The sequence below is a fragment of the Engystomops pustulosus genome, chromosome 3 (genome assembly GCF_040894005.1).
Source record: "Engystomops pustulosus chromosome 3, aEngPut4.maternal, whole genome shotgun sequence".
In the NCBI taxonomy this organism is placed as follows: domain Eukaryota; kingdom Metazoa; phylum Chordata; class Amphibia; order Anura; family Leptodactylidae; genus Engystomops; species Engystomops pustulosus.
In genome coordinates this window covers 122,753,104-122,776,521 of record NC_092413.1, presented here as the reverse complement: position 1 = coordinate 122,776,521, position 23,418 = coordinate 122,753,104, and the positions used below count along the sequence as shown (strand labels likewise).

General features: G+C 39.0%; 1 protein-coding gene across 1 annotated transcript in view; it reads right to left on the bottom strand.

The window, feature by feature from the left end:
- The window catches only part of RNGTT (RNA guanylyltransferase and 5'-phosphatase), a 289,029-nt gene that overhangs the window by 116,153 nt on the left and 149,458 nt on the right, over window positions 1-23,418 (bottom strand). Inside the window, exon 12 of the mRNA XM_072141974.1 lies at window positions 12,194-12,262. Within this exon, the coding sequence (XP_071998075.1) occupies window positions 12,194-12,262 (69 nt within the window). The remainder of the gene's footprint in view (window positions 1-12,193; window positions 12,263-23,418) is intronic.

Sequence of the window (23,418 nt, the reverse complement as noted above, 5' to 3'; positions counted from 1 at the left end):
ATTAATTCAGAAATATGAAAGTTGCAATTCTAAATACTCCATAAGGCTTACCAAACGTTCAATGCAGATAAATAATTACAGAAAAGTGAACTTTTGTCAAAAATGCAGTGCAATTAATGTAAATATTTCACATTACCGCTGGACCTGCCCATGTATAAAAAGTTTCTGGACTAAAATAATAGACAATATTAACAATAGACAATAAGTATGACACAGAGGAAAAAAAAATTATGTTAACCCCTTAACGCTGAAGCCACTTTTCACCTTCCTGACACGGCCCATTTTTTAAAATCTGCCCTGTAGTGTCCCTACAAGTGGTTATAACTTCGGAACGCTTTAACATATCCAAGTGATTTTAAAATTGTTTTCTCGTGACACTTTGTACTTCATGTTAATTGAAAAATTTTGGTGGTATGTTTTGCATTTATTTATGAGAAAATCAGATATTTGGTGAAAATTTGGAAAAATTCTTGATTTTCGAACTTCAAAATGTTCTACTTTTTCCATACATAGTCATAACCGCAAAAATAACGTAATAACTAACATTCACTAAATGTCTAATTTATGTGGACATGGTTTTTTGTGCATACTCTTATTTTTGTAGGATGTTATGGGCCTTTGAACGTTAGGTGCGATTATTCACATTTTCATAAAAACCGCAAAATCCTGCTATTGAGGGACCTGCTCAGGTTTCAAATCACTTTAAAAGGCCTAAATAAAACTAAAACCCCATAAATTACCCCATTATAGAAACTACACCCCTCAACGTACGTGAAACAACTTTTATGAAGTTTGTTAACCCTTTAATTGTTTTACAGGGGTTAAAACAAATCGGATGCAATTTTGAAAGTGAAATTTTTTTGACTAAATTAATGTGTTTTTCAAAAAATGTACAAATTCTCAGTGGATAAAATACCAAAACGCTCCACAAAATTTGATACACAATCCCTCCCATGTATAACAATACCACAACCCCATATGTGGCGGTAACCTGCTGTATGGGCACACGGCAGGGCATCGAAGGGAAGCTGCGCCATTCAGAGCAGATTATGCATTGTCACTTTTTATTGGCTATACAATCTTTATTTTTTTGGCAATTTGGACATATAAGGGCTTATTTTTTGCGTCATGAGACGCACTTTACAAATACTTCATTTTAGTGGGTCATTAGCTTATTGATGAGATTTTATTAACTCTTGAATGTATGGGTGAAAAGAAAATTGTCAATTTTGGTTTACTTTCTTTTCATATTTTTTGGGGGTCGTACGTCGTTCACTAAAAATACTATATTATCTTTATTCTATAGATCACTACGATTACGGTGATACCCAATTTATATAGTTTTTCATTTATTTTTACAACTTTACTGGATAAAAACTAATATAGAGGAAATCTCATTTGTTTTTGCATCGCCATCTTTTCTGAGACGTAACGTTAATATTTTTTGGTTGACAGAGCTAGTTTAGGGCTTATTTTTTCTGTGTTGAGTTGTTCTTTTCAGTGGTACCATTTTTGTACACATAACTTTTTTTGATCACTTTTTGGAACATTTTTGTGTAGAGATTTTGTGTAATGTTTCTGAGTTATTGTACGGATTGTTACGGTTGCGCCGATACCAAATATGTGGGGGTTTTTGGCGATTTTGTGTTTTCACTTGACTGCATGTTTATAGGGAATATTTGTGTTTAGGGGACTTTAGCTTTATTTAATTAATTATTTTTATTAAAAAATTATTTTATGTAATGTTTTTAACATTTTTTATTAACTTTTACAGGTTAGCTTGAACAAGCGATCCACTGATCACTTGTTCAAGCTCTTCTTCACATTACACATTGTAATACAGATGTATTACACTGTGTAATGTAACATACTGAGCATGCGCAGTGTTACAGCCGGGTCCTGCTAGAAGGCAGGGACCCGGCACACAGAGGAGGATCGGAGCAGCTGATCCCCCCGGTAAGCGCCGTGGGGGTTGTGTGTCCGATTCTTCACAAATGCCCCTTGCACACCGCGGTCAGCGCGGCCGCGGCGTGTCAGGGCTTAAAACCCGCGATCGGAGAAATCTCTGACTTAGGGTTGGGGACACTATCTTGGATTTCTGTGTGAGGGCCATGCTGCTGAGCTTCTCTCCCCCCTGCAGTCCAGGACAGAGCTCACACAGACATTGAGTTCTTTATTTGGGGAGTCACAGCAGGAAGGCAGAGCAGATCTAGTGTATTGTGGAATAGTATAGATGTAGGAGAACTGACTGTCATTGTGTGCAATGGGCATCTCATGGATCAGCAGCAAAGATTTACCGTTAACACCCGCGATCGGTGCCACCATCTTGGTGACAATCGTAGCTGTAGTATGGCAGTATATGGTAGGTTCAATCAAACAACCTAGAGTTAAAGTACACTAGGGGGGGTCTAAAAATAGTGAAAGTAAAAAAAATAAAAAAAAAATTATAATGAAAAAACAAAAATTCAAATCACCCACCTTTCCCTAGAACTGATATATATATAAACAGTAAAATCATAAACACATTAGGTGTCGCCATGTCCGAAAATGCCTGATCAAAATATAATCACGTTTTTTTTCACTGCGTTTAACCCCGTAACAGAAAAAAATCACCCAAAGTCAATAAAAAGTGATCAAAAGGTTGTAAAGTACTAAAAATGGCAGCACTGAAAAAGTCATCAAAAATCGCACAAAATGACACCACCCACAGCTCCATACACCGAAGTAAAAAAAAGTTATTAGTGCCAAAAGATGGCAAAATAATAAAAAAAACAATTTTACAGGAGGTTTTATTTTTTGTAAATGTATGAAAACATAAAACCTATACAAATTTGGTATCCCCGTGATCGTACCGACCCAAAGAGTAAAGGAGACATAGGGAGCACAGTAAAACCAAGTAAAATCCAAGCCCACAAGAAAATGGTGAAAATTGTTTTTTTCATCATTTTGACTGCATTAGGAAATATTTTCCCACTTCCCAGTACACGGCATGGAATAACTAAAGGAAACCTACCACTTGTAGTGGCAGGTTTCTGATGGAAATACCGGGCACCAGCTCAGGGTGAGCTGGTGCCGGAGCTTATTTTCGTTAGTGTTTTAAACCACGGTATCGCGGTTTAAAACACTTTTTAAACTTTATAGCCGGCGCAGGGAGGTACGCGCTCGGCGCTTACCATGCGCGCGGCTCTCATTCACTTCCTATGTAGCCGCGTGCACGGTAAGCGCCAAGCGCGTACCTGCCTGCGCCGGCTATAAAGTTTAAAAAATGTTTTAAACCGCGATACCGCAGTTTAAAACACTAACGAAAATAAGCTCCGGCACCAGCTCACCCTGAGCTGGTGCCCGGTATTTCCATCAGAAACCTGCCACTACAAGTGGTAGGTTTCCTTTAAATACCATTACTATGAAGTGCAATTTGTTGCGCAGAAAACAAGCCGTCCAGAGCTCTTTACGTGAAGCTGGAGAGAGAAAAATGGAAATAAAAAAAAACAAAAAAAGGGCCTGGTCGTTAAGGTTCTGTTGTAGGTCAAAACGGAGAACATTATCAAAGATCAAAAAAGGATTCTTGCTTAAAGCTCATTTAGAGAAACAGAGCAGAATACACTAGGCTACTTACCAAATGAATAATATTTTTAAAAACTACTGAAGAATAAAGAAAGGCAAAGGTCAGCATTTATCAAAAGTGCCGACTTAGTGCAGTTTGATTATGTAGTGTGCAGAGTGCCACAGATTAATCATAAGTGGAGTACAGTCTTCATGAAGCTGGCGCCCCCTGCACTGCTAGGGAAGTGTGGACCAACTTTGTTTTGGTGCACCTTTAACATAGAGTGTGTGACACAATTCTGTTGAGTTGTGGTAATAAATGTGGGGCACGACCCAACTCTGCACTGGAACACCCCTTTATGTGCAGGAACTTGTGGCGGACCTATTTCAGCCGTGACACAATACTGGTGCAATCACTTAAATAAATATATGAGCACACAGTTTGCACTTTCTTTCTAGTGCAAAGTCTAACAGAAAACTGGTGCGAAGGTGGGTTAACAAATGTGGGCCCAAGTGTCTCTAGTTGTCAAGAATGGTAACATTTTTAGATCTACCTAAAATGTACTTAAGTGTCCATGGTCATGTGCACAATATAATGTAAATTTAAATAACTTGATAAATAAAAACAAAAAGAGATTGGAAAAAAAATTATTCGCATTCATGGACCCTAATAAAATGGACAAAGTTTACGAGTTTTGAAGTGTTTCAAAAACCTGTGAAAGTACCACAGGATAAGTTGCACAGAGAAATATTTATAGTGAGAACTCAGTGTCCTTAATAATGTCTTGCAGTGGCATGAAATTACCAAGGGATTATGTTGTCAAAGTGCCATGCAAACCTGCTGAATTGGACTACACATTCAGCACGCAGATTTGTCAGAAATAGCAGACACAAGCTAAAATAAATGTTACCAATACCCTTGTGTGACTGTAGGTCGCCAAGCAGGGAGCTTTCTTTACCACAAGTCCTATAAGCAACAAGCTAAAACTTTCTTTATTTGAATTTTGTTCAGGAAGATCGTTGTTCTGGCTGAGGAATGTGTAACCATCAAGGTTAACCCCTTAACGACTTGGCCATTTTGCACCTTCCTGGCACCGCCCTTTTCAAAAAAAAAAAAAAAAAAATCTGACATGTGTCACTTTAAGTGGTTATAACTTTGCAACGCTTTAGCATATCCAGTTGATTTTGAGATTGTACTTCATGTTGGTTGAAAAATTTAAGCAATATGTTTAGTATTTACTTATGAAATAAACTGAAATTTGGCGAAAGTTTTGAAAAAAAAACACTTTTCCATATTTTCTACTTTTTGGAAAGTTGGTCATATCACCAAAATAACTTGGTAGCTAACATTTCCCATATGTGTGCTTTAACTTTATCATTTTTGAAACATCCTTTACTTTTTTTTAGGATCTTAGGAGGCTTATAACTTTAGGTGTGAATTTTCACGAAAATCATCAAAACCTACTATTGGAGGGCCAATTTAGTTAGAAGTGACTTTATAAGGCCTAAATGATATAAAACCCCCACAAATGACACCATTTTAGAAACTGCACCCCTTAAAATATTCAAAACAACATTTGAGGGTGAAAAATAAATGAAAGTGAAATTACAATTTTATCTTACTATAGATTCATTGAACACTAAAATTTGCACCTTCACAATTGGTTAGAAAGGAAAAAGCATTTTACTATGTTTAGTGCAATTCCTCCTGAGTATGCCAATACCCATTTTGTCACTGTACCCTGCTGTACGGGCACAGGGGGGCACTTGGAATGGAAAGTTTTCATGTGTTTTCATGATGCATTTGGAGAGCCATAATGGTACCAAAACAGAGGAAAGCCCCAACATGAGACACCATTTTGGAAAGTACACCCCTTGGAGAGTTTAGCGAGGTGTAATTTGTGTATTTGCCCCAACAGGTGTTTGATTCAATTAGGCCCCAAAAAGGAAAAAGGTGAACATTTTCTAAAAAATAGTCACTTTTACCCCAAACTTTTGTAGGCCACAAGGAATAAAAGAAGAAACAACCCCCAGAAATGTGTAAAACTATTTCTGTTAAGCGGAGAATTGCCCCACTTGTACCTATAAAATGTTGTATGGGTATGAAGTAGGGCTCAGAAGGGAAAGATGGGCGTTGGCCTTTTAGAAGCCAGATTTTACAGAGCCCATTTTAAAAGCCCTAGTGGTACAACCCCAACAAGTGACACCATTTAGGAAAGTACACACTTGCAGAATTTAGCAAGATGTAATACATCTATTTGCCCATTAAGGTATTTGATTTAATTAGGCCCTAAAAAGGAAAAAGGTAAAAAATTTTCCTATAAAGATCATTTTACCCCTACTTTTCATAGCCACAAGGGAACACACTGGAGTTCTTGCAGGTCTCGTAGTAGTATGTAGTGGCCATCCTAACTCCTCTTGTGGAACAGACTCTTTTCTGAATCCTTCCTTTGGAAGCAGTGGAATTGACCGGGAAAATGCTGTCCTGGCAAAACACGGGAACATCTAATACAGAGGTACTGGGGTCCTTCTTGTCCAAATATTAGTTTCTTAATATCGGCGTCTGAAAATGGAGAAATGATACGGCAGGACCTGCACATTAGAACAGCACGTAAGAGTTGTACAGGAACCCAAACCCAAACCCAAACCTCAATCCCATATTTCCAACAGGGAAACAGAAAAACCCATTGTATTCGTAACAACGTACAGCAATCAATTTAACAAAATTAAAAATATTATTAAAAAATATGCACCCATTTTAGAACAGGATGAAGATTTAGCCAGATGTTTACAGGGGGGTATTAACTTCAGCTCAAAACGGGCACCCACCATAGGTAACCAAGTTAGCCCCAGCCTCTTTAATAGCCATGGAAATAGGGGTGGGTACACATGGTTGCAATTTCCAGGAAACCACAAATGTGGACATAAAATATGCAAAGTTTGCCCCCTCTTGAGCACCGATAATTTCATTACATCGTTCGTCAATAAATCTAAACATAAAATAGGTACATATATAAATTGTAACACACCGTATGTAGTTTACGTTATCTCGTGTAACGGTTGTAGACTCCAATACGTGGGATGTACTACTGGTCCCTTGAAGATCCGTATTAGACGGCACATATCCGATATTTCAAATACTTCAAATAATATTTCGGCGGTGTCTAAACACTTCCGGGATATACATGACAAAGATATCTCTTCATTTTCATGGAAGGGCATTGAAAAGGTACATCGTCCGCTCAGGGGAGGAGACCATAGGAGGAAACTCCTTAACAGAGAGGCATTTTGGATATTTTCCCTGGAAAGCAGGGTCCCCCTAGGGTTAAACTCCAGAAAAGACATGATATTGTGGTACAACTAGATATGGGGCAGACTTTCTTGGTTCTTAACTATACAGTTGGCTTGCAATTTTGTAAGGTAGGCATTATTGAATCCAATAAAATATAATTTTGTGGATAATTTAAGGAGAATATTTTATACTCCACATGACACAATCTACAAAAACAAATATGTCATTCCATACTCCTGGGCAAACAATCAAAGTAATGGTACATGCTATATGCATCTTTAGAGGAAGTAGACAGAACTTCAATGTCTTCTTATGAGGGAAATGACTGTATTATGTACTGATGGATTGGATGCTCTCTATTTTTAATATATAGGAGATAGCATTGTCTGATGTATATGGATGAAATTAATACAGCATATACTTTATCACAGTCTGGGCCGTGATACTTTGTACCCCGGCTTAAGGTAGTGTAGGTTGTCTTTGCATATATAAAGGGAGCGAATTTCCCCTGTACACTTGAATGTACTGTATAAAATGTATGTTTATGACCTACGACTAGTTTCCCTATAACAAGTAATGTTTTATGTAACTGTTTTTATAATGTTTTAATTAAGTTGGACTAGCAGTGGATCGCTATTCTTGTTTCACGCCAAGAGAGGCGTGAAGGCAATTTCATTACTTCCTATCAGGTAGATACCACGTGATCCACACCTCGTCCAACAGGTGTACAACACAGGGTTTAAATGTTCAGTCTTTGTCTAATGGTGGCGGGATCATGACTAAGTCCTAACCGGACGAAACGCGTTGATCTGTTTGTGTCTATATGCTGCATCTGCTGTGACCTTTTTTGATGGAATAAAGAACTTGAAATACTACAAGCGTCCTCTGTGAAAGTGCTGGAATCCTGTGCTGTTTAAATTTTCTATGTTCGTGTGGGCTTACACGTATACCCGTGCACCTGGAGGACTGCAAGGAAGGGCGAATTGGTGAGCTGGCTTTTCTGTTTGTTATATCCTATAAAATGTTGTATGGGTATGAAGTAGGGCTCAGAAGGGAAAGATGGGCGTTGGCCTTTTAGAAGCCAGATTTTACAGAGCCCATTTTAAAAGCCCTAGTGGTACAACCCCAACAAGTGACACCATTTAGGAAAGTACACACTTGCAGAATTTAGCAAGATGTAATACATCTATTTGCCCATTAAGGTATTTGATTTAATTAGGCCCTAAAAAGGAAAAAGGTAAAAAATTTTCCTATAAAGATCATTTTACCCCTACTTTTCATAGCCACAAGGGAACACACTGGAGTTCTTGCAGGTCTCGTAGTAGTATGAAGTGGCCATCCTAACTCCTCTTGTGGAACAGACTCTTTTCTGAATCCTTCCTTTGGAAGCAGTGGAATTGACCGGGAAAATGCTGTCCTGGCAAAACACGGGAACATCTAATACAGAGGTACTGGGGTCCTTCTTGTCCAAATATTAGTTTCTTAATATCGGCGTCTGAAAATGGAGAAATGATACGGCAGGACCTGCACATTAGAACAGCACGTAAGAGTTGTACAGGATTATCTGTACAATGTTCATGGCCAGCACTTTTGTACCATACCTTTGGTTTCCGTAGGGTGCTGTACGGTGTCGGCACCTGATCTGAAAGGTCAAACCCACCTACGTATTTATTGTAAGCCAGGATGCCATCTGGCTTGGGGGCAGCGCTGGAGGTACCTCGTACAAGGAAGAGGGTGCTGGAGTCCCCGTTAACTGTGGTCAGAACAAGGACATCGCTTTTGTCCTTACATTTGACCAACACCATGTTCTTGATGTCCCCCTTTCTAAGTGGCTGCCTTACAAGGGTTCCAGGGGACCTCTATGGTTTTTGCGTACAGGGCCGCCACATGCTACAGAACCTCTGGAACTGAGTGTTGGAATAATGGAAGGCTGGGATAAAAGTTATCTACATACAAGTGGTAACCCTTATCCAGTAGTGGGTGCACAGATCGGTCAATCGGAGCTTTCTGAGAGATGGCATGATGCCACCAGACATGGCCCCTACCACTGATGATTGGTGCTGTCCTAGACAGCAACGATTTTTGCCGTGTGTTCCTATTATTTACCCCAGCGATGCCCATTGTGACAAATATTGCTGTAATTGGCTGGTCCAGATTGAGCAATCAATAGCAGCAAACATGAAAAGAGGGGGGCAGCGAAACCCCTCTGGGCTGCAAGGCAAAATTGGTGGCCCTCAGGAACAGCCACCATCTTGAGCCGATCACTGTGTCTGAACCGTGTAGGCTGTGTAACCGTTATAGGATATATATCTTTATTTTTTTGGACAATTTGGTGGTCAGCGGCATGTAAGGAGTTAACACCTGTGATCAGAGGAACCTCTGGTCGCAGGTGTTACAGACAGGAGTCGGCTGCAATATGCAACCAATATGCAACGATTCTGTACGGTGTCAGCTCCGAGCGAGAGCCGGCTGTCTATAGAAGAGTTGCCAACGACTTCCTTTATCCCAATGCCTGCTCACCTCCACACATGTAATTGGTATATGTTACTATAACATAGAGACCATTTTAAGAGCGAAAACTTTTAAATTCCTCCATTACCTTGACAGGAAGCGAATGAAGGATATGGCACACAATCCATACAGGACAACATAGGCTCTAGTTATGCTGAGGGTATGAAACATGATATGTCAATTAAAATCAGTACAAAATAGATAAATTTAGAACTTGAATAGAATCAATTACGTCTATTGAACAAAGAGAAGAAGTGAAAACGCAGGCGATAATTGGAGTTAAGTCTGTAATTAAAATAATCTGCTTTGAAACATGAAAAATTGTTAACAGCAGCAAAAAGTAGCTAAAAAAGAACATCCCCAAAATAACAAAAACAGCTGCAGGCATTTATGAGACAAGTTATGTTGTGTGGAAAATCATAAAGGATATTAATTAATGAGATATTGTAAGGGGATACATCAATTTCTTTTCTGCATTTTTGCTTTAGCTCATCTTCTTGAAGGAGTGTTTGCAAATAATGAATAAAAAATGTACATAGAACTGAAGCCTCAATGAATATTCAAAAAGCAGAAGCTCTACCAAACTTTTACCCAGTAATGTTCCCTAATAGGAGTTCACCATCTTCTTCCCGGTGCATGTAAGTGCCTGATCTTGCGACACAATTTGAATGTTAAATCTCGCGCTCAGTCCGAATCAGTCAGATGGTCCGACGGCCTCCCCCCCCGGTTTTCATTGCATGAAAGCCGGCGCAGGTGTGCCAAAATACGATCGTGCACGACACAATTCCATGCTAAATACCTGTCATAGCCGCGCAAATCCCAAAAACGCTGGGAAGTCCAACGAAATTGCGATTCACAGACCCTTAGTAAATAAGCCCCAATGACCTTGGTATTCCTTTCCAGAAAGATAAATCTGAAGCAGGTCATTAGTTGCCCTATTCTGCACATCTGACTTAACCATAATGCATTCTCAGAATGCGTTATATGACAAAAGACAAATAAAATAAACAAAGGACATTACACATTCTGCTTTATGTTTCTACCAATTATATCTATAGTTTGTACAATACAATATAGAAGTATCTGAATAAAGCTAACAACCAAACCAAAACTACTCAATGTTTTATCCTATATATTGAGGGCCTAGGCAGTACAAAATACAAGTTGCCTTCTGTCTCACTAAAGTTTTTCAATGTGCTTTGACTAGTTTCATGCCGTGTTTGAAGTTTAGATGAAATATTTAAAGAGCATGTACCTCATCAATATGCAATATGGTTCAGTATGAAGTTTAATTCTAGATGCGCAGAGGTGTAGAAATGAATAAAAAGAAGCTGAAGAAAGTGAATTTTTGAAAAAGTCAACATAGATTATGACACTTGTCACAACAAATGACTTTATAGATTTTGACAGGTCCTGCTTGATAAGACAGGTTAATTGTTTAGATAACAAGTCGTGCACATATATGGGATTTTCAAGGAATATAAATAAGTCTACTTGCAATCAAGCTTCATGGATATGACTTGACCCATGTAAAATGTCCTGTGAACAGCAGCAGTTTGCAGTCAGCTGTTCTTTTATGCAAAAACTGTTCTTGTTGGGAGCACATAAAAAAAAAGATGTTTTACATATAAGCTAGTTTATAGAAATAGGTTACTTTCTGTTGACACATTCCCTTTCAAGTCCATCTGGACCTATCTGTTTTAGTTTTTCTACAAAAAATGTCTTTATCTGTCTTTACCATCTGAGATTTGTCAGTTTTTCACTGATGCACATTAAAAAAAGAAAAGAGTAAAAACATATAAACTCATACAAGCCATAAATCAAATCAGTCTTACTGTGGGTCATATAATAAAATGTATCAGCAAGCCACATTGCATATACAGACCCACAAAAATTGCTGTTTAGATTCTATATGTATCCTGGCTGCCACAAGTACAGGCGGTCCCCTACTTAAGGACACCCGACTTACAGACAACCCATAGTTACAGACAGACCCCTCTGCCCACTGTGACCTCTGGTGAAGCTTTCTGGATGCTTTACTATAGCCCCAGACTGCAATGATCAGCTGTAAGGTGTCTGTAATGAAGCTTTATTGATAATCCTTGGTCCAATTACAGCAAAAATTTTGAAACTCCAATTGTCACTGGGACAAAAGAAAAAAAATTGTCCAGAATTTCATTTATAAAATATACAGTTTCGACTTACATACAAATTCAACTTAAGAACAAACCTCCAGACCCTATCTTGTATGTAACCCGGGGACTGCCTGTATATACTAAAGTAATTTATAGGAAGAAGAGGAGAAGCTGGGCAACTTATAACTTAAAAACAAAACATAGTAATATGGGGAGCCTTTGAAGACAAACGGTCCACCAGTCTAACAATATACCCAATCAACCAAAGAGCAGGTTCACCATAAGTATCTCATAAGATCTGGCAGCCCCTAGAAAAATGCAGGGATGTGTAGGTAAATAGAATACAATTGATGTCCTCATGACACAGTGCCTTTAACCACTTACCTATCACTGTATGACTTTAAGCGCTGCCGCACATGTGCCCCAGAAAAGAAGTTTTCCCTAGTGAGGGTGGAACCCCCCCCCCCATTTGTCCATATATACAGTAGTATAATATATATATATATATATATATATATATATATATATATATATATATATATATATATATATATATATATATATATTTCCCAATGTCAGGGAGAGTTCCACCAGACAGGATTTGAACACTTTTTCTTTCATGGGCAAACCCCTAAGAGCTATAATATTTATAAATATTTTTTCAGAAATATGCAGTTAAAGTATTATAAAATGTTCTAGTTACTCAACTTACTCCAGTTGGTTGAAAGATGAGCCCATCAACTTCATGACTGACTTCTCTAGAAAAACTTCCTTCCAGGAGCTGTCAACAATAAAAGTTTTAATGTTAGAAAAAAAATTATTTACACATATTGCTTTTATAGAAATCTTTGTTATAATGCTTGCCTTTTTACACCCTTTTGCCATTTTTTAGTTTGTCTACCTTCTCTAATCTACTCTCTGCATACAGCCTGGAAAACATCAACAATTTCTTGTTGGAAAAGCCATTCTCTTATTTTATAAAATATTCACTATATTTTTAGAACCTTAAAGGGGTTGTGTCACCATAGTAAATGTCTGTAATTGGGTCCAATACATTGTGACAAGTACTTTCACCATTTACACTTATTAAAAAATCTGCAGCCTTACTGAGATAACTCCTTTTGTCCTGGTTGCTGGCGCCCCCTGGTGGTAGCTGTTTCCCGTCCTGAGCTACAGCTGATCCACGGGCTCACAGCTCCTCTCCACACTGAGAGATCAGCTGACACACTGCAGCCAATAGGAGGTGAGAGAGGAGGAGGGGCAGGGATTGTGCTGTGATGGCCACTGCTTACCAGCTCCACAGGTGCTTCCAGCAGCAGATACAAGGTAACTGCAGCCAGACAGACATGGCTGTCTGCTGCTCAGAGGAGTCCTTCCCTAACATGGATCATAGCAATGCAGCAGCCCTCTCCTCCCTCCACCATTAGTCAGGTCACACAGAAGGCTGCAGAGATAACACAAGTAACAGGCTGAGCTCTTACCTGTCCTGATGCAGTCCTCCTCCTGTACTCTCCACCATTCACTGTCCCTCCATGTTACACTGCAGTCCTCCTCCTGTACTCTCCACCATTCACTGTCCCTCCATGCTACCCTGCTGTCCTGCAAAGGGGCCCCTGTCCCTGACTAGCAGGGAAGTCGCTAAAGATCAGTAACATGTGAGAAGCTGTCACCTATTTATCTATCCAAGTCCTATTATCTATCACCTGTCATCTTTCTATCCATCTCATATCTATCTATTTCTCTCATATGTATCTCATATCTATCTATCTCATAAATATCTATCTATATCTAGTGATTTAGTTGCAATTCAATGTATTCTCACAGCATCATGGTCGGTCACGCGGATAGTAAAGTATATATGTCGGAGGTCTAGAAAAATAGAGGGACGGCAAACTCCATGCGTATCCTCACTTCGTAATGACTTCCTCAGGGGTAAGTGTCACTTTGGAGTGACGATACACATGGGGTTTGCCTCCCCTGCACCCACCTAGACTTCCGCCATGCATGTCAGCCTGACCAACCATGATGCTGTGAGAATACATAGTACATGTGTACTATGTGCAGTTTCCTGTGTAGTGTGCAGGGAGCGCCAGATTCAGGATTTCTGGCGCACGTTCTTCATGAATCTGGTGCCCCCTGCACTGCTTTGACAGACTGTACCAACTTTTTTTGGTGCACTTTTAACATGGGGCGTATGACACATTTCAATTGGACTTCTATTGGATCAGTAAATGCAGGGACTATTTGAGCACAGCAGGTGGAAGGAGACTCTGAAGGCTGTGCGCTCTGTAGCACTGAGTTGTGCAATAACTGCCGCTGTCAGTGCTGTGCATGTGCCTGGCTAGGCCCCTCCCACATCTGCTTCTGTGTGGAGCAGAATAGAGGCTGAACAAGCATCATAATAACAAAAAAAAAGGTATCTTTAATTCCAGGTAACCATTACAAATAGATTTTTGAAATATTTTAACCTCTTTGACAGCTTTTTGCAGTCAATTGTTTCGTGGCATAACCCCTTTAAAACATTTCCATCCTTGTGCAAGCTGGTGTGTGGGTCTGACCTCCAAAACAAGAAGAGGATTAAAGGACACTTGTCACCAGAGGTCTCTGTAACTATTTCTGTCACCACTACCTGTTGGACCAGAGTTCACTTGCTTCTTCCCGGGGCTTGTAAGTTTCCTTTTGCAAATTCAGCAGTTTGTCCGAATTTGACGGGTTGTTGTCCGACGGCCACGCCCCCCGTTTTGTGTCGCATGCAAGCCGGTGCCGATGCGCCACAATATGATCGTGTGCGCCAAAACCCGGGGCAATTCGGTGCAAAACTGAAATAGTCGCGAAACCCGACTAAAGTTCGGCATTTGAACCCTTAGTAAATGAGCCCCACTGTGTTCTGCTATACACATGTATGAGACACAGACATCAGCTAACCAAGTGCCTGACATGTTCTGCTATACACATGTGTGAGACACAGACATCAGCTACACAAGTACCTGACATGTTCTGCTATACACATGTGTGAGACACAGACATCAGCTACACAAGTACCTGACATGTTCTGCTATACACATGTGTGAGACACAGACATCAGCTACACAAGTACCTGACATGTTCTGCTATAACATGTGGGAGACACAGACATCAGCTAAACAAGTACCTGGCATGCAGTGTTCTGCTATACACATGTGTGAGATACAGACATCAGCAACACAAGTACCTGACATGTTCTGCTATAAGATGGCTGCATCCTGGAGCTGTTTTATCTCATACATACACAAAATGCAGGAGGTGTCGCCCCAGGATGCTACCAGCACCAGGGGTGTCACATCATTATACAGGCTGTCAGTCATGTGTATAGGAGTATCTCATACACACAATCTGCTTTCTAATGGTAGTTTATGAAAATATATTAGTATATTAGTATAAGTTTTGGGGGTTAATTTGCCTGTCAAGTTCTCTTTAGTACACATTTTATTTTATGATAATGGTATTTAGGACAAAGATGTGTGTACCTATTTTATGCATTTTTATGTATTACTGCACAAAGTGTCAGAATGGCAATAATAGAACAACTGTTTGTGATTACATTAAAAACAAATGCAGAAAGCAACAGCATATGCAGTACAATATACCAAAGGTTCTTGGTGAAACAGAAATACTTCTGAATATCATTACATATGAGGAAGAATGCTAAGAACTTATACTGGATATATTCTGTCCTCCTTGCTCAAAAACTACATGAACTGACAAGCCAAATTCTGACACGTCTTATGTTTCAATACAAAATGTATGAAAGGATTACAGCCAAGCGTCTTGGCTTTGGCTGCATCTCAATTCCATAGAAATGTCAGAGTTTCTCTTTCTAAACATCTCTTTCCTGATATCATATCATTTCACTATTGATTATTCATGTATGAAAGCAGTGTCAGAGAGCTACAAAGGCCCATTTCCTGGGAGCATAGCTGAAAAGAGAAACATAGACATCGAATAGAAATCAATGGCAAGGCACGTCTGACTAAGACCACCACATGCAGAGAATAAGCAATTGCAAATGTGTGGCTGACAAATTGTGATTGCCTTTCATTGTCATGTCTATAGATGCGACTGTATGAAATAGGTTAACCCTTCAGGATCAGGGATGTCAACAGATATACAAAATAGATGTCTGCTATTGCCCTTTCGTGACAGGAATAAAAGGTTATAAACTTGAAAATTTGAAAAACCTGCAGAGATATTGGGAGTCAAATAGAAGTGCTAGGTGTAAGCTAAAGAGGCAGTAATTTCATCAGCTCAGTGACTCGCCTGCTACAGACAATACAGTCAGGTTATTAAACATTCTCATTGTATGTATTGAGAAGATGCATTAAATTCCAAGCTCCATTTCAGAAAAAGGCAATTTCACATCAAGATGCACAACCAACCTCATTTTAAATGCTCTTCAGGCTATTGCAAGCGATTTTAATATATACTGTATATACTCGAGTATAAGCCGACCCAAGTATAAGCCGTGGCCCCTAATTTTACAACAAAAACCTGGTAAAACCTATATTTTTTTACTCGTGTATAAGCAGAGTTTGGGTTTTCAGCACATTTTTTTGTGCTGAAAAACTAGGCTTATACTCGAGCATATATAAAACATTTGGAATGTAAAACAGTAACATAGCTTGAAAGGATGAAAAAGGCATCTATTTCAGCCTACTCTCTTACAATGTGGGTCCAAAGAAAATAAAAATGCCTAATTAACCCTCATGTTAAAGAATCATTATAAAACTTTTTTATCAAGTTAAAGTAAATCTAGCAGGAAAAACCAGGGACACTTACTCATAGATCCAGGCATCATTATACTGGTAATCATCATATTTGTTAACCTTGGCCTCATTCATTCTAAAATCAAACATTTAACATTATGCTAATGAGCCTCAGAGGCTACCATTGCTAGCCCTCCTCCCTCAACACTAGCTTAGCACTTCCTGCGATTTTGATTAAACCCATGTGAAACATTTAAAGGGTTAACAAGCTTATAAGAAGATGTTTTGATCATTTTGACGGGTTTTTGAAATTAGCCTATGAAAACTACAGTACTTCTTTTTATTATATTGTAAGTAAAGCAACAAATATAGGTGTACTACAATACTTACATGTTCATAGCATTAGATATACATGTAGCAATATAAAAGGTGTAAGTATAGGAATACAAAAACATATAATAATATAGAACTTATAACAGTGTCTATTATTGTTACCCAATTTACCGTATATTCCAGCGTATAAGACGACCTGGTGTATAAGACGACCCCCCTACTTTCCTGTTTAAAATATAGAGTTTAAGATATATTCGCCGTATAAGACTACCCCTTTTCCAATGCATACAAAACAACGGTAAAATTTAAAAAAAAAACATTTGAATTTAACATGGTCCTTTTTTTCATTTAAATTCTTATGACATGCAGGTATATAGCAGGAAAACTGTCGCTCATAAACATAAGGCATACAACAACATTACCATCGTCCATTTTACTGTAAATGTTACCATACTGTACCTTACATTTTTATTTTATTAAATATTCCATGCCATGTACTCAGAAGCGGGAAAAAAATTCCAAATTCAATGAAAATGGTGAAAAAACGCATTTGCGCCATTTTCTTGTGGGCTTGGATATTATGTCTTTCACTGAGCGCCCCAAATGACATGTCTACTTTATTCTTTGGGTCGGTACGATTAAGGGGATACCAAATTTGTATAGCTTTTATAATGTTTTCATACATTTACAAAAATGAAAACCTCCTGTACAAAAATAATTTTTTTGATTTTGCCAACTTCTGGCGCTAATAACTTTTTTATACTTTGGTGTACGGAGCTGTGGGTTGTGTAATTTTTTGCGAAATTTGATAATATTTTCAATGATATAATTTTTAGGACTGTACGACCTTTTGATCACTTTTATAGATTTTTTTTATATTTTTCAAAATGGCAAAAAAGTGCCATTTTCGACTTTGGGTGCTATTTTCCGTTACGGGGTTAAACGCATTGAAAAACCGTTAGCATATTTTGATAGATCGGGCATTTTCGGACGCGTCGATACCTGATGTGTTTATGATTTTTACTGTTTATTTATATTTATGTCAGTTCTAGGGAAAGGGGGGTGATTTGAAATTTTAGGTTTTTTTATTACCGTATATACTCGAGTATAAGCCGACCCGAGTATAAGCAGAGACCCCTAATTTCAACACAAAAAACTGGGAAAACCTATTGACTCGAGTATAAGCCGAGGGTGGGAAATGCATTGGTTACAGCCTCCCAGTATATAGTCTGCCAGCCCCTGTAGCAAACAGCCTGCCCAACCCCTGTAGTAGGAAAAAAAATAACACTGTACTCATTCTTCCGACGTCCCCCATAGGTCCTCTTCTGTCTCAGACTGTCTCAGACAGAAGAGGACCTACGGGTGACGTCAGAAAGGTGAGTTTTGTTTTTTAGTTGACTCGAGTATAAGCCGAGTTAGGGTTTTTGAGCACAAATTTTGTGCTGAAAAACTAGGCTTATACTCGAGTATATAAGGTATATATTTTTTTTTAACTTTTTCTTATTTTTATTTATACTATTTTTCAGACTCCCTAGGGTACTTTAACCCTAGGTTGTCTGATCGATCCTATCATATAGTGCCATACTACAGTATGGCAGTATATGGGGATTTTACTCCTCATTCATTACAATGTGCTATCAGCACATTGTAATGAAGGGGTTAAAACGAAATAGCCTCGGGTCTTCGGAAGACCCGAGGCTACCATGGAGACGGATCGCCGCCCCCGATGACGTCACGGGGAGCGGCGATACCAGGTAAGATGGCGGCGCCCATGCGTCGCTATCTTTTTGAGGCTGCCGGCAGCTTTGCCGGCAGCCATCGCTGTGAAAACACCCGCGATCGGTGCTAGCAATATGCAGCAAAGACTTACCAGCTATGGAGAGGGCTCAGCCCGTGAGCCCTCTCCATGCAGCGCGACCCGACCGCCGCCGTGAATTCACGGCGGGCGGTTGGGATTACCGGCGTATAAGGCGACCCCAGAGATGACAGAAGATTTTTCTGTCTTCAAAAGTCATCTTATACGCCGGAATATACGGTAAATCAGAAACAAAACACTGAAATTGTAAAACATTGCCTTTTCTAGCCCAACACAAAAAGCTATCTTAGCTTTCGGCTACTTTTTGCTTAAGCAGTATTCCCACAAAGACAATATACTCAGGATAGCAAAATAACACATTCTCTAATTCCCTATAATTAACAAAATTCAGCATTTCACACAGGCACTTCCTGCCCGGCAAGCAGCATTGTGCAGAGTTTACGCTACTAGCTACAGACACGATAAGGTCTTTATCAGAGGGAGGCATAGCAGTGCTGACTGTGTGTTGTAGGTGAGTTAGTCGAGCTGGGAGTGTCATTGTGCTCTATATCTATCTCCTGGATCTTATCATCTCGTCTCTGATCTGACTCATTTCTCTTTTTCTATGCATCAGATACTAGTAGAATGCATAGATAAACCTGCACCCTGATAATATAAACATGTTGTCAGCACACAGGAATCATGATTGTCTTGTTAGAGAGTCCTCACCCACACTCCGGAATTTTACACTGACTATCACCGAGTAAAATCCCATGGGGATTGAAATTTGAGGACGTTCTTTTTAATGGGCAAACCCCTTCAGCCTCTTTGTGACCATTGGTCATTGGTGCCTGAATGTCCAGGTTAATTTTTGACGCTCTGATATGCGCTTCTTTAAATGACAAGATCTCTGGGAAAGCTTTACATATCATAACAATTTTTTTAAAGCATTATTCCATCACAATTTCCCAGGTTCAGCTACAGATGCAGAGGGTGCATGTACTACAAACTGAAGCTTCTTCTACATTCTGAATTGAGCAGACAGGCTGGAGGGGGTAACACTTCAAACATTTATGGCCGGAGGCACACGTGGCATTTTGAACCTGTTTTTGGGCCGTTTTTAAGCAGTTTTTGAAAAAGCATCTATTTTTGACCGGTTTTACCAATTATCTTAAAAAAGCATGCGTTTTTGAAAACGCACCCGTTTTGTCCTGTTTTAATTAACACATACGGTTTTTAACGGACTGCTTAAAAACATCCCAAAAACGGGTTCAAAACGTTTCGTGACGTGTGCCGCCGGCCTATATCTCCTGAACCCTTGCACCTAGAAATACAATTCTGGTATCATACTAAACAAAAGAGCCTCCCCTTTATCATCATATATGTTTTTCTGCCTGGATGCTTAATGGAACCGGAGATGTACACTCTTCTGTTAAGCATCCATACATATTTAAAAGGGAGATTATTCTGTTTAATATGACACAAAAATTGTGTTTTATGTGCCATGGTTCAGGAGATATAGCCGTTGGTAACTGTCATGTATACAGCCATATGCCAGTTGTGAAGGGGTTAAACGGGATAGTCTTGAATCATTCCTCTCTCTGCTGAAATCAATGGGGTTAGTCACTGATGCCAGTTAAAATGGAGTACATAGTAATGCTCTTTAATGCTATCCCTGTACCAGTTTCTCAAACATTATAATAGAGCAAGTAATATTAGTACAAAAGTAATCATGAAACCTGTGCCATATGATAGGAAGTAGAGTATTGTGTATTATTCCACCAATACTTTGTTAAACTCAAGGCGGTTTTATTACAAAAGCTGTATAATGGGTCCTTGTAGGTTTTTGCAGACTATAGTTTATTGTTATTATAAAAGTAAAATGCTCTAAATAAATATAAATTCTAGCACCTCATGTCTTAATGCTTATTGAAATGTTAATCTCATCAAAATCCCTTGAAAGATTAAACAAACAGTAATTGACTAAAAGTGAATAAGAAAACTGGCAATTGTAAATTTTAGAATGTATCATTTACACTCTGTCTACATTTTCTAAATTTCATTGCTATTCTAATTATTATAATTATGGGCGTGCGTCCGGGCCTTCGGGATCTGAGGGGCCCACCTCCGGCCAAACCCGGGCCCTAAATGAAGGACTGGGCCACTTCAAGTAAAAAAAAACAAAAAACACAAAAAACGCTATACTTACTTTCGTCTTCTTGTCTCCTCGGCTCAGTCTTTTCTTCCTGCCAGCGCGCATACGCTATGAAACGGCTGTGTTGCGGCCACGAGACATCATAGTGTATGTGCGTGGGCAGGAAGATGAGAAGATGGGTCTACTGTGGACATTTTATGCTAAGGGAATCTGCTGTGGACATTTTATGCAAAGGGGGCTCTGCTGTGGATATTTCATTAATGAGGTGTGTCTCTTGCATTTCCTACCCTAGGGCTTATACTCAAGCCAAGCCTTTCCAGTTTTTTTGTGGTGTATGTATTTATAGCATGGAAATGGGGTATTGTAGTGTCCCCTTGATTTGTAGCCCCCTTCTTATAAAGACAAACAACTATCAGTATGGGGTATGGAGCTGCAGTAAAATGGGCATTTTAGATTGGAGTGGGAAGATCGGGGATCGCCTTAGAGGTAAATCACTTATGTGGTGATTCGCAGATGGAACTTCTTAGTAAATGTTGAGAATCACTGATCTATAATAATAGATTATTGTGTTCTTGAATAAAAAATTCTTGGCAAGTTTTCAATTCTTTTGGGTTGTATCCTGAAAGGGGTATCCACCAAATACTCCAATAGTTAGATGAAACAACAAGAATGTGTGAATAGAATAGGTGCCTTTTCATATGATTTGTCCAAAATTAAGTGAAAAGGGCAAATAACAATACAAAACATATACATTTCCACAAATGTATTAGTACACTTGCCCTCTTGAGAAATAGTAACATCAGCCACTTATAAGTCAAAAGAGTCAAAGAATCAGTTAAACAAAAAAATTAAAAAAAAATCCAAATGATAAATATCCCTATTGAGTTAAGTTACAAATGTGAGCTATTGTAAAAACAGTCTTACAAACAAACCTTACATACAGATTACGACCAAGTAGACTCAACCTACTCTTCAAAAGTGCAGCATCATTTTAAGGTTGTACTATGGAGCAGATCTGCTTGGTCAAGAATTTCTACACAAAAAATAAAAAAGATTTTTATCAGTCTCAAGAAACAAATACTTTCCCCAAAATCCAGCGGGTTTTTATTGCAAAAGAAGGATTCAACTGTATTAAAAAAGCATAATTGCTGACAGACACATTAAATCCTCAGCATCAAAAATAGAAATGGAAAACAAGCAACAGACATCTAAAATAACCTGGAACAGTAATCACATGTAAATAAGCAAATCATCATCGTAAGGCACTACTCTAAAACATGAACTCTGCCAGCCATAAAATATCATTTGCAGAATTAATTACAATTCTCTAATAAGCACTGAATAACGCTGGAGGCACAATGAGCATAAACACCTATTCCTCATTTCATAATATATCCTGTTATCTGCTGTAATTGTTGGGAAATACCCTAAAAATTTTTCAAATTCTATTAAAAAAAGCCAACAGGACATAACTGAATAATCACATAATGACCATGCATACAAAAACACTGCTTCCTGACACTTTTGTCACCTGAAAGTTAACCCCTTCGTGACCAATGTTCATTGGTGTACAGCATTATTCCATCACCATTCCCCAGGTTGAGCTACAGATGCAGGAAGTGCATGTACTTCTGCAGTAATGAAAAAGTGAGTCTTTCATGCAGCTCCACCAACGTCCTGCCTTCAGCTGACGGTCCGGAGGGGGACACATTTCAAGTGCTTATATCTCCCGAAACCTTGCACCTAGAAACACAATTCTGGCTGGTGTCCTATTAAACAGAGTCCTCCCCTTTAATATGACTGGATTGTGTATGGATGCTTAACAGAACCGGAGATATCCACTCTTATCTGAAATAGAAAGCTGTACATAAAAACCTACATTTTTAGTACAAATTTAAGGGTGGATATCTCTGGCTCTGATAACGCCTTCATGACGTGCGCAGTAATAGTATGGTGCACCAGGAAAAAGACTTTCTAACATGCACTGCAATAATACATCATGCAGTTTAAGTATGATTGTGTTTCCGTTTTTCACTCCACTCCTTCCACAAGCCATAACTTTACAAAGCTATATGAGGGCTTGTTATCTGCAAAACAAATTGAATTTCTTAGTGGTAACATTTTATATTCTGTGCCATGTACTGGGAAGCTGAAAAGAAAATCCAAATGTGGTGAAAGAGGCAAAACAAACCAGGTGCACCATATTCTGGTGAGCTTTATTTTAAAGTTTTCAATGTGCGGTCGAGATGACACCTCTTTATTCTTTAGAGATAACAAATTTATATAGTTTAGCTATGTCTTTATAACGTTAAAAAAAATTGCATTAAACAAAAAACACCTTGCATCACCATATTCTGACACCTTTTTTCATACTCCAGTCTACGGAGATGTAAAGTGTCATTGTTTATGGGATTTAACCCCTTAATGACCGCCCTATCGGGAATCTACGTCGGTCATTAAGGGTACTTCTTCTGACGCGACGCCTTTCATCTAGAAGATGATTTCAGGACATCGGGTCGGTATAGTGCCGGTGTCGGGCTGTGATATAACAGCCCAGACCCGGCACTAACACCCGGGATCGGAAAATCTCTGATCCGGGGTGTTTAACCACTTAAAGTGTGTCCCACGTGGATCGGACCCCCCCCGGTGAGCTTACCGGGGGATCCGATCCCTCCTGCCGCTGCCCCCGGGTCACTCGCTCCTCTTCTCGCCGGGTTCTGCCTTCCTGCCAGTTACTTTCACTATACACTGCAATACAAGTGTATTGCAGTGTAGAGGCTTGAATAAGTGATCGGATGATCGCTTGTTCAAGCCAAAAGGTGGAAAATATGTGAAAGTAAAAAAAAAAAAAAGATTAAATCATTTTATAATAATAATTAAAGAAATAAAATCCCATAATCTCCCAGTTACTC